At 36.0% G+C, this 17,535-nt stretch overlaps 1 protein-coding gene across 8 annotated transcripts; it reads right to left on the bottom strand.

Moving 5' to 3' along the window:
* Positions 1–763: 763 nt before the first annotated feature.
* Positions 764–15,935, bottom strand: LOC121265070 (protein ALWAYS EARLY 3). Of its 8 annotated transcripts, none has more exons than XM_041168556.1 (22): positions 15,729–15,934; positions 14,972–15,071; positions 13,736–13,896; positions 13,486–13,584; positions 13,180–13,242; positions 12,787–12,864; positions 11,804–11,993; positions 11,360–11,625; positions 10,904–11,270; positions 9,920–9,985; positions 8,779–8,999; positions 8,637–8,699; positions 7,179–7,505; positions 6,913–7,091; positions 6,519–6,801; positions 5,569–5,766; positions 5,001–5,162; positions 4,739–4,882; positions 4,410–4,628; positions 3,587–3,880; positions 1,563–1,723; positions 764–1,172 (listed from the first exon to the last, which is right to left on the bottom strand). In XM_041168556.1, exons 3-22 carry the CDS (start codon positions 13,859–13,861, stop codon positions 1,163–1,165), a joined length of 3,516 nt encoding a protein of 1,171 aa, XP_041024490.1. In that variant the 5' UTR covers positions 13,862–13,896; positions 14,972–15,071; positions 15,729–15,934; the 3' UTR covers positions 764–1,162. The 8 variants fall into 8 exon arrangements, with proteins under 8 accessions (XP_041024490.1, XP_041024482.1, XP_041024474.1 ...); XM_041168548.1 differs by lacking the exon at positions 14,972–15,071 and adding an exon at positions 14,358–14,413 and having other exon boundaries at positions 15,580–15,934; XM_041168540.1 differs by having other exon boundaries at positions 15,580–15,934.
* Between the last annotated feature and the right edge of the window lie 1,600 nt (positions 15,936–17,535).

Genomic DNA, 17,535 nt, shown 5'->3' on the forward strand with positions numbered 1-17,535 from the left:
CCACACATCTCCCAAGTCTAAAATAAAAAAGTAGATAACTAAAAGCAGCCATGTAATGAATGTAAAATATGCACTGCTACAGTAACTTCTCTCTAATATTACTCATTTTGAAAATAAGGAACGTTCGGTGGATGAATTCTTTAACATCTTATTTCAGTGGGCTTCAACTATTATTTTTAAAGGAACTAGTGTCCATGACTTATTTCTTTTTCTAGGTCTTGACTTGTAACTAGGTTTAGTATTAGTATACTTTCTTGTGTATTTAACTTTGCCTTGTTGCTTGTCTCAATAAAAATTTTCTTGTTCATAAAAACAAAAAATAAAATAAAATTGTAATGTTAACACCAAGAGCTGCTTGACTTGTCTATTAACATGTGGAGAGTTGTGGATCCCCTCCGTGTCTCTACGACCAACCCCGAAGAGTTATGGAATTCATGCATTTAATATTTCCCATTAACATCATATTCTACATATTATATAAAGCTTTCATTGTGACTTATTTAAAGAAAATATATGCTCACGATACAACAAACCAATTTAAAATCACGAACACAAGGGAATACCTCGCAAGCCCGAGCGAGCGAGCGGTATTTGATCCCTTCCCCCATTCAATCCATGACGTGTGGATGTGGTTGGACCCTACCATCTGAAACTGCTGTGGTGCAAAAGCTTATACTCCATCCGGAGATTTTTTTATAAACAGACTTTTAAAATTTTAACCGATTAAAAAGCAGACAACATGAGTAATAGAATACTTGCAAAGTGCGAGAGACATCATCTAATATGTGCATTAGTTTATAATGTATGACCAACATGCGGCAACGGCTGTTAGTACACGACCCATTGGGTGAGTGCTCGCATGTCGGTACCTTGCGGGCGGGATCCGCCAATGGTTTCACAGTCTACTACTTGTAACAACAGATTATGATTGGAGAGATTCTACATACATGAAATTTTAATTTGCATTCCAATGAATTTGTGGTTTGGTCAAATTCATGTTGTTCATTTTACCTCGTTTTCTGAAGGTGATCGAATTTGCTTGATTGCTTGGTCTGAGGTGACGTGGACAAGCTAACGAGGAGCAGCAAAGCCCAAGGTATCCCACAGAGCCTGGTTGTATCATATAATTATCACAGCCCTTTCTCCCTCTCCCTTAATCTTCCTATGTGGACCTGTCAAGTCAGATCCTAGTTATGGCAAGATAGGGCTTTGTTCAAGCAAAAGATCAAACTCAAATTGCAGTGTAGTGGTTAGTAGTGCTTCGTAACATTCCGAGTGCTAATTATTTAAGCTTTCAAAAAGACTATAAAGAAAGAATACAAAAACATCATAAAAAAGCAGAAGCAAACACAATGCCGGCTTTCACGTACTGAAATCAGTTGGAAAAATTTAATCCGGATATTTTAATACATCTATTGAATCATCGATCCCTCTAGTTGGTGAATGGAAAAAGGGGATTAAGGTGAAACATCGCACATCATGTTCAAAATGTGAGGTGAAGAAGAAATTTGTTAGAACCAGCGCAGATTTTGCAGTCAAGACAGAATGGAGTAATTACCTACGTAGGTATGAGTGCCAATATCTGATTTTTAATAATTCCCATGCATTTCTGTATCTCTGCGTAGATTGGAAGATTCTGCGAACAACATGGCTGCAAACTTGTTACAGCAGAATCAAGTACCTGGGCGACATCAGCTGGTGGAAATTGCCGTTCTGTGCACTTCTGCAATTTTTTTTTAGTGAAGATTATTAGAATTACAGGTTACAAATTATCATATTTTTCGGTACAGCAGTGAACATAACCATGAACTCGGTAATAATATTGCTAATATCCAACCAATATTACAATCAGAAGATATTGGAAAGGGCAAGGACTTCTATTTATAATACCATCTATCATGCAAAATTTTTGCTCTGGATTTTTTAAACCCTAATTCAGTTGACTTTTTAAAACCTCACTAAATGCATAATATTTTGTTTGCTTCCAAAGAAGAATGACTTTGTTACCACTCCTCCAAGTTTAGTGGAGAGTTCTTTTTTAATTATTGTTTATCAATACTATTGGTATTTCACACCGTAATGTTCAAAATTCAGAGAGTTCAGAGATCAGCTGGCTATGTAAAAGCGAGTAATCGACATCTCATGGACATATTTGGCTGTCAGGTGGAAGATCAATGCCCAATACACTACCAGTCAACCACTAATACCATATGGTTAGGGAAAATAAAACTTGATTTGTTTGTTCTACCGAGTGACTATGATCACTCTCTGGCTACAAAATCTCAATCCCCCAAGAATATAGATGTACCCTCTCCCCAATGGAACATCACTTTCTTTTGAGCTGCACAAGACTGGGAAGTGAACACTTTACTTTCTCTGAGTTCTATAATCTTGTAACTCATCTAGAGTGAGGGTGGGAGAGGCTGACAAGTTGGTGTGGCGACCTGTGAGGAAAGAGGATTTACTGTTTGTTCATTCTACAAGTCTCACACCACATACAATGCAATCCCATTCCCTTCGGAAGCACATTTGGAAGACCAAAGCTCCCCTAAAAGCAGTTTTTTTTTTTTTTTTAGTATGGATAGCCTCATTGGGGAAACTTCTCACTATAGATAACTAAGAAAACACCTGTTTATTATTATGGATTGGTGTTGTACATGCAAAAAGAGAGGGGAGACAGTTGATCACCTGCTACTTCATTGCAAGGTGGCCATGTCACTCTTGAATGAATTCTTTGCTAGAGTGGGAGAAGGGTTGTTGACTTCCTAGCAAGTTGGAATGGGCTGTGCATGGTAATGCTCAAATCGCGGCAGTATGGAAAATGGTCCCAATTTGTCTATGAAGGTGTCTTTGGAGGGAGTGAGATGAAAGAAGCTTCGAGGATCATCAACAGTCAATGGACGAGGGTAGACTTCTGTTTTTTAATCTTTATTTCATTGGTCAATTGCAATCAATTTTGATGGCTTGAATAGCCATAATTTCCTTGTATCGTTGGACACTCATGCTTAGGTGCCACTCCTGTGTATGTCCCGTATGCCTATTTTTATCCTCAGTCCTTGTTTTAGTGATAAAAAAAAAAGATGTACCCCACCATGAACATACCTAAAGATGCCCATCTTCTTTAGGAGAGGGAAACACAATTCATCCAAATACGTCTCTTTTCCTTTTTTGGTAGGTAAATACAACTCACACCAAATGAACTCTCATGCTCTTCCCCTTATTCATGAGGGAGGAAATTGGGACGAAAGTATTGGCATTTTCAAAATGCCTAACATCCGAGAACTAGATATCGTTTAGGGACAATGATCATTTGCTACAAACTAGAACCAGTGTAGTAACCAAAGTTCACAGGTAATTCCGTTACAAGAAAAAATAAATAAATAAGGCAAAAGCAGATAAAGGCATTTTTTAAAATCTAAACAAGTGACAAAGAGGCACTGTGGCAGGATGGTGTTTGGGGATGGCTAATTTGAATTAGGAAACACCACCAAACAATAGCAAGTTGCAGCATATCTAACCTTTTAATTTGGTGTCAACATCTTTAGGATCGTGAACAGAAAATTATGGAACATATGGTAGAATTTACCTGAATCATGAGCAAAGTTGCAACACAATGAGCAATTAATTCTGAAGGGATTTTTTCTTCATTTTGGTCAGTCAATCTGTCTGACTTAGGATCAGGTGCATGAGTAGTTGCCGACGTACAGGCAGTTGACTGGTCCTGAGAGACCGGAGTAGTAATATGAGTTGAATCTGCAGGAGCAGAAGCACTCCTGGCCAACATGCTAGAATCATCTACTGAAAGCTGATTATTTACAAAATCTATAGCCTCCTCAATCATTTCAATGGTAGCTCCCCCATTTTTAAAAGATGAAACAGCCTGAAGTCAATAGAAAATCATAGTCAGAAGCACTGCATTGGAAACTAGAGAACCAAACTGGCCACTACGATGGACTAACCTTGTAAACTTATGTAAAATGTCAGTGTGGCCCATACAAAAGCTTATTTTTATAAAGAAAATATTATTTTTTCAGAAATTTCAGTAAATAGCCTGAAACTAAACCATCTATCATCCGTATATTCCTACACAATAGAATGCATCCCTAGGTCTAACAAAATATTTGCATTGAATTTTCCAATTTAGGACCAATTATGCATATCTAAAATTGTAGGGGCATGGGAACTCCCTAATGCAATGAGAGATTCACTATAATGGTGGGGCACCCATCAAGCGCATTCTAGCATGTCCTACTATTTGTATCCAAACAACAATATTAAAACATGATAGTCCAACCAAATGGTAAAGAATGAGTCAAATTTGAAAAAAGAAAAAGTGTAAAATAACATAAGATTGATATTTGAACAATTGCAATTTTTTTTTAAGTGAGACTAAAATGCTGTATCCATACCCGCATAGCCACATCAACCATAGTTTGAGCTTTTGTTCTTGAGCTTTCAACAATCTCAACAACATGAGGTCCAGAATCTTGGATATGACAAGTTGAACAATCAAAAGAGTTTGACTGACCACTGGCATCACCTAAACCAGACACGGGCTTCAACAACATAAGTGGGGAGCTCTCTTGATACGTGTTGCGTTGCCTCAAGCAAAATAGAGCTGAAGAAACCTGCACATGAAATGCAATAAACTCAAGCAATTGCTGCACGGTCAAAGCAAAGTAGCACATTATGCTATAAGAAGAGTCAAGTCTGAAAGTCATTAAACAGAAATTCATGCCTGCTCATTGACTTCATGTAACTGTAAGAGTACTGCAGCATATTGCTTCTTAAAATGTTCTGAATCCTTGAGAGAGTTATCCCCATCTTTCTGGTTTTCAAAAACCGCATCATTCATGCACCTCAGCTCAGATACCACGGCTTTCTACAAGTTTTAACATGATCCATCAGCTCAAATTTCAAGCACCGAGGCTGACGGGACTTGTAATATAAAACCCATTCTTCTTAATATATATATATATATATATATTATGCAGTACAACCTTTTTGTCAAGAGAAGAAGTCAATACAGAAAGAGCCTGTACATCAGCTTCCTTTGCCTGGATCTGAGCAAGAAGTGAAAGCTGAGAATTTGCTGCTTGTTGAGTATTAGTGATTTCACCAGGCCTTACTTTAACTTGCACACTAGAACTTGGTGAACCAGCCTGACCAAGACAGTTTTGGCTTAGTTAATAACACACTATTTTTGCTTTCAGACATTTTCCCATGTCAAATTTTTCTAGAGTGGCGAAATATGAGACCATAGGTTTGGGCAGTTGGACAAAACAAAATGGACAACAGAAAATTAGGCCCTATAAATGGGAGAGTAGAACATCAGCAACCAAACAGATGATTGGGGTCAACTGCAAACAACATTAGCAGAACAGTTCTGAGCAACATGAGCACGATCCAATAGAGAGTAAAAAATGGCATTCATCAAAAGAATATGAGCAGTAACCCCCCCCTACCCCCCCCCCCCCCCCCCCCCCCCCCCCCCCCCCCCCCCCCCCCGCGGGGAGGCACAAAAAAAAGAGAAGAAGACTATAAATTCCAGAAACTACTGACTTTCACCTGCTTTAAAAACTTGCTGATGTGGTGATGACATGATGGGGATGTATAAGAACCATCTATGCTCTCCAGGTTCTCACTTGGGGCAAATTTAGTCTTGAACTCATGGCAGTTCTCAAGTAATTTATTGACTGCAGTGTTGTGCCTTTTAAGAGACGCAGGCATATTTTCCAATGGATTTGAAGGCATGCAATCAATATCCTGTGATGAAAAAATCAATTTCACCATGCAATCCCTTAAGGAACAACACAAAATGACAAACAGAATGCAATACACAATAAAGGACTGAAATTCAATCAGTTAGTTCATCGTAACACCATCTTAGCTAACTTACCCGAAAACAAACCTTCTTAGCAAAAACAAAGTTGAGAAAGAAAAGGCACGTTTTATATCACAAATACATACATTTGCAACAGATTATAGTATTCCTATCTCATCATAAACCATATTATGCTCAAACTGTCTTTTGACATTCTTTTATAAGTTATCTGATAAGAAAACAGAAGTGTGTCTGTCTCATCCTAGAAAAGCCTCACAGATACATGTACCAAAATGACTACCAAACATATTAGTACAATGAGTGGAACAATAAATTCAAATTAATGTGCATGAGCTACAACTAATGCTATACTTTAACAGTAAGTAATGAGCATGAAAAATGTAAGAAAACAAAATTTGAAAAGGTCCAAACCCTGTACCCACAAGCATAGGACAGCATCATTAAAATAAAATACACCAGCAAAACCACCCATCTAGTATTGTCAAGCCAAAGGAAAAAACCAAATCACTGAATCAAGAAAATTTCTTAAGATTTTAGGCATGAATTCATTGTCTTCGCATCACCTTTTTTATATACAAAAAACAAACTTCTTAACTGGGCCAGATCTTTAAAGCTTTCAAACAGATAAGAATGTAAAATGTAGAACAACATAATAAGAAGGAATAAAAAATACCATGACAAATTCAACCCCTAGTTCAGGCCGGTCAAACTGAATACGACACCTACTATGGTCAACAGTTAATACACTTCCGTCATGAATTTCTCTTGTCCTCGGATGAAGAGCGATAACACGTTGTCCAACTGATAAAGGACGAGCTAAATCAGTTGGAAGTCCTTCCCTGGTACCAGCACGTAGTTCAGCATAATGTTTTCTAACGGAGTCCCGGTATTGATATAGCTTCTCTCTCTCTTCCTTCAGAAATTGGACAGAAAATCTCCGGGGTCTGCCAAGTGAACTGCAGAAACAAGATATCAGAAATCAAGCACTTGGTAGAAGACATTTGATCAAGAATGTGAGAAAGCATAGTATGAACATCAAACATAAGAAGTGATAGAGGGTTAAATACCTCCTTATGACACCCCATTCAACACGGGTTAATCTTGGAACATGACCCAATCCAACGTGGTCCAAGTACTCCATGAATTCCCTTTTCGCAAACCATGGGTAATCGATAGCACTGTAGAACCACTCAAAAGTGCACCATCTCTGTGCTTGATACCAAGATAGGGAATTAGAGAGCTTTTCCTGTAATGAAAAACTATATAAGAAACATAATCAAAATATTCAAGAGACTCAATTTCATGGCAATATAAATGATGATGAATATTCAACCTTGAGAGCAAGTGCTCTGTCGTGGAGGGAAGGAATGGGTATATTGGGATGTTCAATAAATATATTTCCAGAAGACTTTGAATCATTCTGTATCACTGGTTTCTGTACATCCATCTTCCGCCTACTCCTAACTTTAGTTGGTGGTTTGACCTGGTCTGCTGATGAAACCTGTAAAGTTGATAGAGCTGAATCATTCCTTTCCCTTCCAAGATCAGTACTTGAAGACATATGTTCCATAGGTTTCACCATCTTTCCAGATTTTGATTGTGTAGTATTATGAGAGGAGCGTTTGCCTTTACTCAAAGACACCTTTACTTCGGCAGTAGCCTACAAAAAAGTGCAGGATGCATAGACACCAGGTTCCCAAGTAAGAATATACACAGGATACAAAGAACACAATTTATTCAGAATTCCTGTAATAAACAACTTATAAAATATGATAAAGAAAGACATGATAACTAATTTCAATTTAAGGTCTGTACTCCATTAGAAACTTTCAAAGATCTGAAGAAAAATGAGCATAACCTAGAACTCAAACTTTCAATGATTTGCTTGATGTATCGGCCTACGTCCTAATGGCTTGAGGTGTTCAGTCTTATGGTTCACCAACCTATCAAAGCCTTGTTGTATATGAGGTCTTTGGTTCAAGTCTTAACAACCCTCATTTAGGCAATTTTCTGGTTCCACATCAATGTCCAAGGCCTGCAGTTGATTAAGGGTAATTTAACAAGCCTAGACAGGGAAGGAAGGAGGCTGCTACAGGTTTGCTTGATCTAAATGCTGGCCTCCTTCCTAGTAGTTTGCAATGCTGGAACTGACGGTTCACCACATTAGGTGACTTGTTAATGAAAGCATGGATTTCTGTAACATAACCAAAGCAAATGAACCATGAAAAGCTTGCAAGAAAATATATCTGCTTCAATCTGCTATAAATAAAGATTAGAATAGAGAATGCAGATCTAATATTTTTTCTCCTTTCTGAAAAAAATCTTAAATAAATGTAAGCATGGGCCCCTTGTGAAGATAAGTGTCTAATTCCTTTAAAAAGTATCCAGGTGCAATCCAAACCCAAACAGCAATATATATGACACCAATGCACATCAGCCTCATAGAAGTTGATACAGACCTTCACCATTTAACATGTAAACCATATTCATAAATCTTCTGGATTTATATATTATCAAATCCATCAACTCATTTATTTTCTGTATTTGTGAATGAAATAAATCTTAATTTCTTATCATCTTGATGTTTGGTGAGCAAAGAGATCATAAGAGGACAATGTAATCTAATGGGGTGTCAAAATACTCTTCCAATGAGAATTTTTTGGAGGGGCTCACACTAGGCATATCTTCATATACATATAATCTCTACCAAGTATGCCAACATCAAACGAGATATTTTTTAGGGAAGCTATAACAGCACCTATTATAAACTCAGATGTAAACAATAGCGCACCTCAAACTTTTTAGGCTCACTTAGATGAGAATCTGTATGTGCTTCAGTTTCAAAAATCTGCAACTAACAAGAAACTTGCATGTAGTCATCAATTCGGGTAAAGACCAAACAAAGATTAAGGTGAAGTTTAATATTTTCTTACTTTGAATGGTAAAAATTTCTGTTTCCTTTTTCGCATTCCAGTATTAGACTGGTGAGCTTCCTCCTTTGATTCAGAAGTATCGCCAATGTGGTGAGCAAAACCTTTGCCCAGTTTAGGTGTTCTCAAAGCACTGACTTTGACTCCAGGAATAGAATGATTCTCTTTCACCTTAGACTTGTCAACAACATCAAGACTTTCTTCTTTGACCTGACCAGATAACTCTAACAAATAGAACACAACAGAAGATCAGATCTTTAGGGAAACTAGCTTGTAGTTGCATGCTTAGCAAAAACCCAAATATTTTCTGTTGTCATTCTCCGGCCAGCCAAATGTATATCACAGAAACAAGCAAACGGAAAGATAACCTCAAGGTATCAAAAAGTAGTAGAGAGAAAAGGATGGACGGCTACCAATCCAGCATGGCATTATTTTAAGCAAGCATCATCATTGTCAGTGAAATCAACAACATTGAAACAAGCATTAGGGAAATAACTTTTCTAGATTGAAAAAAGCGTTTAAAAATTTAAGACAACATGAATGAGAACTCACACAGACCCTGCTTGCAATAGAAGTAGCAAATTACAAGGTGGTAAAAAACAAGCTTTTGGCATTTTTAAGGCCGCAAATTGCATTTACTGAACAAAATCTCCTAAAGTATATTGGAGGCTCACCTCATTGACATAATTGTATAAACAAAGAGCTTCTTAATATTATATCATTTTCTATTTTGGAGATTTAATAATCAGATCATGATATTTTTTCAAGGATTGATATTTCCTACAAAGACTTCATTTGTTGACTAGTTAAAGCAATTTTTATTACAAGTATTGACTCCAGAACTTCATATTTCTTTGATAAACCTTTTTAACTAACAACCAACTTCAATGAAGTATTGTGTAATCTACCATTTACTTTTTTATTCTTTCAGGTAATGTCATTGCACAAAGAGATTTAATACTAAAATCTGAAAACATCAACGCTTAACACAATTAAGTGTATGCACTATATAAGGACAACTGAAATGATAGGAGATAGAAGGCAAGAGCAAATACGCACGTCATGTCACAGATTAGTCCTTGGGTGATAATTTTAGAAAATCTTGTTATTCAAAGCAGTGTCTGTCAAAACATAGATATCTTACCAGTATCTGGCATCATTAAAGACAGATCTGCCAAAGTTTGCAGGGCATCAAAAGAAAAGCCTTCATCTACAACAAAGAAGAGCAGCAAACAATAAAATTAAAAACATGCTTCACCAAAGTGAAGAAAGAGGTAAAATTTACAGGTCAAGAAAACAATTTCATTTGTGGGGAAGGAGTCCTAGGACATTTATCATTATAATTAAAAAAAACCATGCAAATTTGACAAATTGATTAGACACCTGATAAAAACCTAGAAAAATAAAATGACTGTAATAAGTATGATTGGGTGTCTCCACTTGTTGGAGGCTCATTCATGTCGTCTGATAATTGGGCAATCCTTGGTCTAGAATTGATAGATTCCTTGTATCCCATGATTGGGAAGCACACTTTACTGAACTTTTCCAAAAGAGGCTACCCAAACTCTTGCTTTGATCATTTCCTCATTAGTCTTGATTGTGGAGGTATTTAGAGGGGTATGAGTTATTTCAAGTTTGAGAATATGTGGTTAAAAGCAAAAAGGTTTTGTTGTCAGGGTTGGCATCCAACCAGTTTCAAGGAACTCAAAAGTTTTATCTTGGTCCATAGACTAAAGACCCAGAAGTGTAAATTAAGAACTAGATCTGAAAGAGAAAAGGTAAATTGTGCTCAATAATCAATGTTTCCTAATCACAAACCTGTATTTAATGAAAGAAATAAAAATTGGGAGTTTAAACTGTTCTATTAAAAATAATCAGCTTCCATCTACTTAATTAAACAAAGACAAAATACTATCAAAAGTAACAGAAAAACAAAGAGAAAATTGGTCAAGTTGGCTCCAAAAAGTTAGCAATCCTCACTTCAAATTCAGTCAATAAAGGTGTACAAATATTTCATTATAGAGTGAAAGAGAGGAAAACAGAAAAAGAATATTTTTATGATAAGTAACAAGAACAAAAAAATATTACTATCAGCAAAGGCTTAGCTTAAGAACAATGGTTGATGTACCTCCTCCAAACAAAACTTTCTTACTTCTCTTCCTCAGACCCTTGGAAGAGGACCTTGCCACAACCTCACTTTCAAGCTTTCCTTTGACAGCACCTGGTTTTTGTCCTTCCTCGGTCCCACTACAGGCTTCCTTTATGTCATCCAAATCATTGTTTATGCTTTCTTCAACTTCTGGCTTCTTTCCAGAGTATCTCTTCCTTTTTGGTTGACCTTCTACGGTACCAACACCTTCTCTGCCCCTTAAATAACCTTTATCTATGGCATAATCTCCATTATCAGCTTCAGTGCTTCCTAAGCTTAATTCGCAACCACCCTCATCCACTTCACTACCACGAAGGTTGGCACAGGTCATTTCTGATTCGGTATGCTGATTAGCAACAACAGTCGCAATTGATTAACTATCATAAAGTATTACTAAAGAAGGCAAAAAAAGCTGTCAGTTAAATGTATACTCACCATCCTTTCACCATTTTGAACTGGTGATGGTGCGGCACCATTTGATTTTCTGTTCGGTGTTTGCGAAAGTTGTGGAGAACCTCCTCTTTGCGAAGCCTCAGTCAACACTAACGCAATCTCATGAGCAACATCATCATCTTTAGCATCCATCTTCTGTTTTGAACCTTGCCTAGCTGGAGAAAATTTCTTTTCCCGACCATCTTTATCAAAAGAGTACGAGACGGGGACACGAGGCGTCCTTTTCCCAACAGCGTGGGGCTTAATTCCTAGAAAAAATTCCAAAACAATGTCAACAAAATTGGGACATAGGCAACAAGATGTCAAAAACAAACACTTATAGATTTTAACTTCAATCTTCAGCTGAACTACCAATGCACACGCATGCATGTAACATATATATATATATATATAGAGAGAGAGAGAGAGAGCATGATCTTTCCTCACCAGAGCGCCTCTTCTTTAGTAATGACAGGCAGCCATAACTTGATGCAATTGAGTGGGATCGTGAAAGCTCAGGAAAATGCCCAGCTAGTTCTTTGGAGGTGCTATTCTGGATTTTTCCCCGTGCGCGCTTTTGAGGCTTACGAGATGCTCCTGCACCCTCATTGCTTTCTTCTTCACTATCACTTCCCTCCTGCCATCTCGAGAAATATATAATTAGTTCAATTGGTGCAATCCCCACAAGCTGGTTGCACTTTCTAGATGCAAGCAAACTCTTTTTTTGATCGGTCTAGATGCAGACAAACTCAATAGATTAGTTAACATATATGTTCAATACTCAAACCAAAGAGTAGAAACCACCAAACAGCACATAACAACATATATAAACACTTAAAAATCATTAATTAGCAAACAAAAGGTTGAAGCAGGGTTCCTACTGTATAGTCCCACCTCTGAAAAAGGTCACCCCTAAATAAAGAACTTCAAATAGACAATGGGGATATGGCATTGTACAGCTTCATCGCCTCAACTTGGAACTTTAAAAATTGCTCCTCTTATTTACCCATTTTATTATTTTGAATTTCACTCTAAGTAAATAACAAATGCCACATTTTAATTACCAGCAATCAGATGATGCTTACATGATAGCAGCCAAAAAGTTCCTTCAGTATTAATAAAAAAAACCCAGAATTTTAGAAGTTGTATCAAATCTCCAGTCCCTCCTATCCAAAAAATTGTACAAACACACGATATCTAAATCAACAATTGTATATTCTATCATCTGCATTCTCGACAAGCCTGATTTAAGCAGCAAAAAAAAAAAAACTATATTTCATCACAAAAGGTGTGTATTTCCTTTCCCTTTCAGTAGGTATACCCAAGGCAAACCAACTAAAGCACCAACAGCATGATAATTCCAGAAAATACGATCGTTATAAGAGTATAAAGTTATAAACATGAGTATTAAATTTGGAATCCAATCTCACCAGCATAGAATAGTGATCAGTCATCATCGCTATTAGTCCAACCACTGAAGCAGTACCCTCTGGAAGAGATAAGTAGGCCTGAGATCATAACATAAAATCAAGTCACCAAGTTTGGCAAACAAAAATTGGACTAACCAAAAGTCATCTCATCATGTCGCAAAAATTACAGAAGATAAAAAATCAGGCACCCCAACAAAATTTAATCACAGAGAATCAGCAATCCTTTAAATGAAAACAAACAAACATAAATCAGAAAAATAATCTGTTGACTGTCATTAACGTTATAAATAAAACTTGGCACAAAAAATTACAATACATATATTAGAAACACCATAAGGTAAAGAATCAGGACGAGCTACTCAGCAAATTCAGGTTATTGAAATTCATGAGCACCTTATTCATAGTGTAAAGGGCCTCTACCATATCCACAGATCGGTTACGCACTACAGCAGCCACCTAAAGAAAGAAGTAACAAAAACCAGAATATGTAATATCTATAGTATCAAGATCGACAAGATTCCAACTAGGAATTTAAGTAGAATAATGAAAAACTTCAACCATGAAGTTGCAAGGTTGTTCCTACAACATTCACTGAGGAGTCCAAGTAACAGTCATAGATATATAATTTTTTTTTATAAGTAAGATAGATATATAATTAACACTGGTCAAGAGCAGAAATGAAATGAAGTTTGCACTGACCTTCTTCCAATCCTTCCCATACTTACGGTATGCTGCATAAAAGCGCTCAAGCTCGTCCTTGCTCCATTGAGGTCCTAACATGTCAGACAACTTCCTCTTCTACACAATAGGAAGATGGTAATAAAATAAAAAGGAATCCAAATTTTCAGCAAGTTGCTTATTACAATTTCAATTATATTGACAACTTTTTACTCTGTTAGCATAAATACATTGGGCAAAGTTCAAATATAGAAATTCAGAAAATAATTACCTTCTGAACATAGCCAGGACTAACCCGCTGCCTTTTGTTGGCACTTTCTCCATCTTTACTAGAAGCAACCTCATTAATGTAAGAAAACCTCTTATTCACGCTTCTCGATTTTCTTGATGGGGCCATGAGTAACTTCAGCCTGAAGTAACTTCCTTAGTTGTCTATAACATATCATGATACAAAAAGCAAAGCATGAGTTAGTAAAGCAAAATCCCTGATGAAAAGCAAATCTAATAAACTTAAGTTTAACATTTTCAGAGTCTTCACTAGAATCATCTTGATCCCCAACACCACTGCCTTTGTGGCCCCAAAGAAAAGAATCCAAAAACTGTGGCTTGCTCCAATTTATAAGCTAAGAAAAAAATCATATTTAAATTGGCTGACATACAGTAAGAGAAAGTGAGAATTTCATTTCCTCAATCCAGCTTTAAAAACCAAATGGAAATAGAGGTAGAAGAAAGAAACTGAACCGGATAAACACGCATGTGCGCACAAATTGAGAACAGAAGATTGTAGATGCTTTATGAAGCATGACTTACAAAAAAATGTTTAATGAAGCATGAAGATGAATAAGAAAGAGATAATGACAAAGTGATCATTCTGGAAGAAGTGTGTAAAACACCTTGTCACACAGGGTGAGTGCAGATGGTAGATACTGAACTGCCAATCTCTAGTAAGCTATAAAAGTAATTACACAATTATTTACATCCTCATAAATGTTAGATCAACATCAACATGGAAATAACTTCAATGCATTATTTGCTAATCAAAGGTAGGAAAAGAATTGGAAAACAAAATCTCCTAAAGTTTTCAAACGTGGAGATCCAAGACCCACTAAGTAATATGACAAAGGACGAAGATGTTAAAATCTTGTCTTTTTTTCCTTTCTTTAGGGTCTTACGGCAAATTGATCAAAGGTTAGGAACCCTAAGAAATGGCTCAATTTTTGTTCAATGAAGCAGTACTAGCAGTCAAAGCACATGTAAGTTTTAAACATGAAGAGAAGAGTAAGCAAACTAGACAGCAAATTAGCATTTATTTTACGTTCTGAATATGGGAGGAAAGGAAAATCTTTCCCAATAAATTTTACTAAACTATTCACCTTAGTCTGCTTAAGTTTTAAACCTGTAAGTTCTAAATTAACACTTTGCAATTGTTTGAAGCAACGTTTAAATCAAAATGGTGTCACTGTATACCGGCAGATCTACAGATTTATCTCTTATCATCATTTCTTACCTTCCCTTGAGCACCCTTGCACTTCCTCACGGTGCCAAATGAAATTCAAAACCGTTTCAATGGAAGATAGCTCCATACACTAATTTTGAATTAAGATACCCTATACACGTGCAGAGAGATAACTTTAGCCAGTGACCAAGATTGCCAAAGCAGGATCGGCACATACGTTCCATACCCGTCAAAGAAAGTTTTGATTGATGAAAAGGAAAAAACCCCATCAAAGAGATATTAGATTTCAGGTTACATTCATTAGATCGGAGAGAACCAAAATCCTCCGCCTACTTTGACTTATGCAAAGTATGATATCCCGTTTTACAAGCTGAAACAATAAGAAGCATAACCAATCTAATTCTTTTTATCATTTTCCTTCCTTCAGATTTCCTGCCAACCATGTACTGAGAGACGACACGAAAATTTAAACCGATTAAAACTCATATAGCTTCGGAGCAAGAAAGGAATAGTAAAATAGAAAGTAACGATCCTAAATCGTTTGGTTGCTGAGAAACAATAGCGAAAGGTGAGAGAAACTCCTACTTGTGAAAACGAAAATATCACAATCCGAGACGCGGATAAAAAGAAAAACTAAAAGGGATAAAGAAGGAACTCACTGGAGTTACACCGAACGCAAAACGAAACATAGAATTCAGACGCTTTTGATCTCTTTCAGAACCCTCAGTTTTCTAGGAACGGTCGGGAATTCAAACCTCTAACAGCCCCAAATAGAGGAGAATTGAGCAATCAGCAAATGCGCACTCACCGATCAAATCGCGTCTGCTACGTCATAAAGGGAGAGAGCAAAACCACCGACCGATCGAGCAGCTCACGGGGACGAGAACCGAGTGGTGGAGAAGAAGAAGAAGAAGAAGAAGAAGAAGATGATGGTGATGAAGATGTGATGATGCAGAGGAAGAAGAAAAAGAAAGAAGATTGAAATTGAGAATTTGGGCATAACCGCGAAACTTTAAAATAAATAAACATAAATACGAGACACAGACACACAGAGTTTTGTAATTAATCTTCACTTCCAGATTTTTTTGAAAAAATTTCTTCATCGTTTTTTCTTTTTCTTTTTCCTTTATTTTTTTGAGCATGGAAAGATTATTGTGTATGAAACCTCCTAGAGGTCCCGGTGGTCTGTAATAGCCTCAGCCGTACACGTGCCACAGTTGGTTTAATCAGAACCATGGATATAGGTATGAGTTATAACTCTCGGTTCTTGCAGGCTCTAGGGGACACAGCTTGAGCTACGTCTTAAGAATCTAAGGCTGTGTTTGGCCAGTTGGATCACTCTATTATTATTTCATATTTTATCATTATTTTTTACTATTTTTTATTATTATTTATTACTATTTAATATTTTATTATTATTATTTATTACTAATTACAGATCATCCTAAATCACCTCATTTATCAAACGTAGTCTAAGATTCTCTTCTTTATTTTAGATCTTAACAATTTTGAAAAGAATTAAATATTAAATAATCTTAATAATTTGTATATTATTTTTGCTTATTGTGATTTCAACTTTGATTAAAATTTAAATTTTTTACTTCATTTGCTTTTAATTTTAATCATTTTAATTTTTTCATCCCTAAATTAATAATTCTTTAAATATATTATGTTAATACCAATTATCATTTAATAAAACTAAATATTAAAAAATAAAATAAGAAATATCGCATTTTTAACCATGAAGGTTTGGGGTAATCCAGGCAATGCCCCATCATTGATGTTGATGACGTGGTGTGTTTGAGAAATTATTAATGATTCACTAATGGAAGGATTAAAATAATTAAAATTATGAGCATACGAATAAAAGAATTTGATTTTAGAGAATAAGAGGAATATTTTAATATTTATAGTAATATTTATAATAAAAAGCTGACAATTTCATTTTTAATAATACTATAGGCACAAAGAGATTTTATAAAAATAAGCCAAAAAATTAACGTGACATAATATAATACATTAGATCTACTTTATAATAAAAATATTTTTACAATCTAATAGAGTACATCAAGTTACATTAGTTTATGAATTTATTTTTTTAAAATTTAAAACATTTTACTTCCTTTATCAGTGTCACCGTTCATTTCTGCACCGCCCATTTTGAGAAACCAAGAAGCAAAATTGTATTTACTAGAACTTCCATGATCATACTATAAAGTTCTATGGAATGAATATTCCACAAAAAATCAAAGATTTTAACAAAATCCAGTGTCAAAACGACTCATCCCATATAATCAGTAACCTCGTTCAGATTGCTGTAGATTTCTCAAAATTTATCCATCCCAAGTATAGCATATCTGAGGAGCTCCACAAACGAAAGGAGATGCTGGCACTATTTTATAGATTCCAAGTGCATTCTTCACCCACAAACATGAGAAAAAACAAAGTTTCATGCCCATAAAGTGGATTGCACACCACATTCAAGACCTCCAGGCAGCTTTATGTAGAATACAAAGGTGCAATAAGCATAGCTGAATTGAATAAAAAATCTCACAATACCAATATGAATTCATCATTGAGCTTATACAAGAGTGACCTCATGAAATTAGCTGCAG

The sequence above is a fragment of the Juglans microcarpa x Juglans regia genome, chromosome 1D (genome assembly GCF_004785595.1).
Source record: "Juglans microcarpa x Juglans regia isolate MS1-56 chromosome 1D, Jm3101_v1.0, whole genome shotgun sequence".
NCBI classification, from domain to species: Eukaryota; Viridiplantae; Streptophyta; class Magnoliopsida; order Fagales; family Juglandaceae; genus Juglans; species Juglans microcarpa x Juglans regia.

What these genes read in the sequence shown, in the direction of transcription:
- LOC121265070 (XM_041168564.1), bottom strand. Translation starts at nt 13,861, where the DNA reads ATGGCCCCATCAAGAAAATCGAGAAGCGTGAATAAGAGGTTTTCTTAC. An exon ending in CCCTTTACACTATGAATAAG is followed by an intron (nt 12,865 to 13,179) that starts GTGCTCATGAAT and finishes TTATGATCTCAG; the next exon opens with GCCTACTTATCTCTTCCAGA. An exon ending in GTGAGCCTAAAAAGTTTGAG is followed by an intron (nt 7,506 to 8,636) that starts GTGCGCTATTGT and finishes ACTTTTTTGTAG; the next exon opens with GCTACTGCCGAAGTAAAGGT.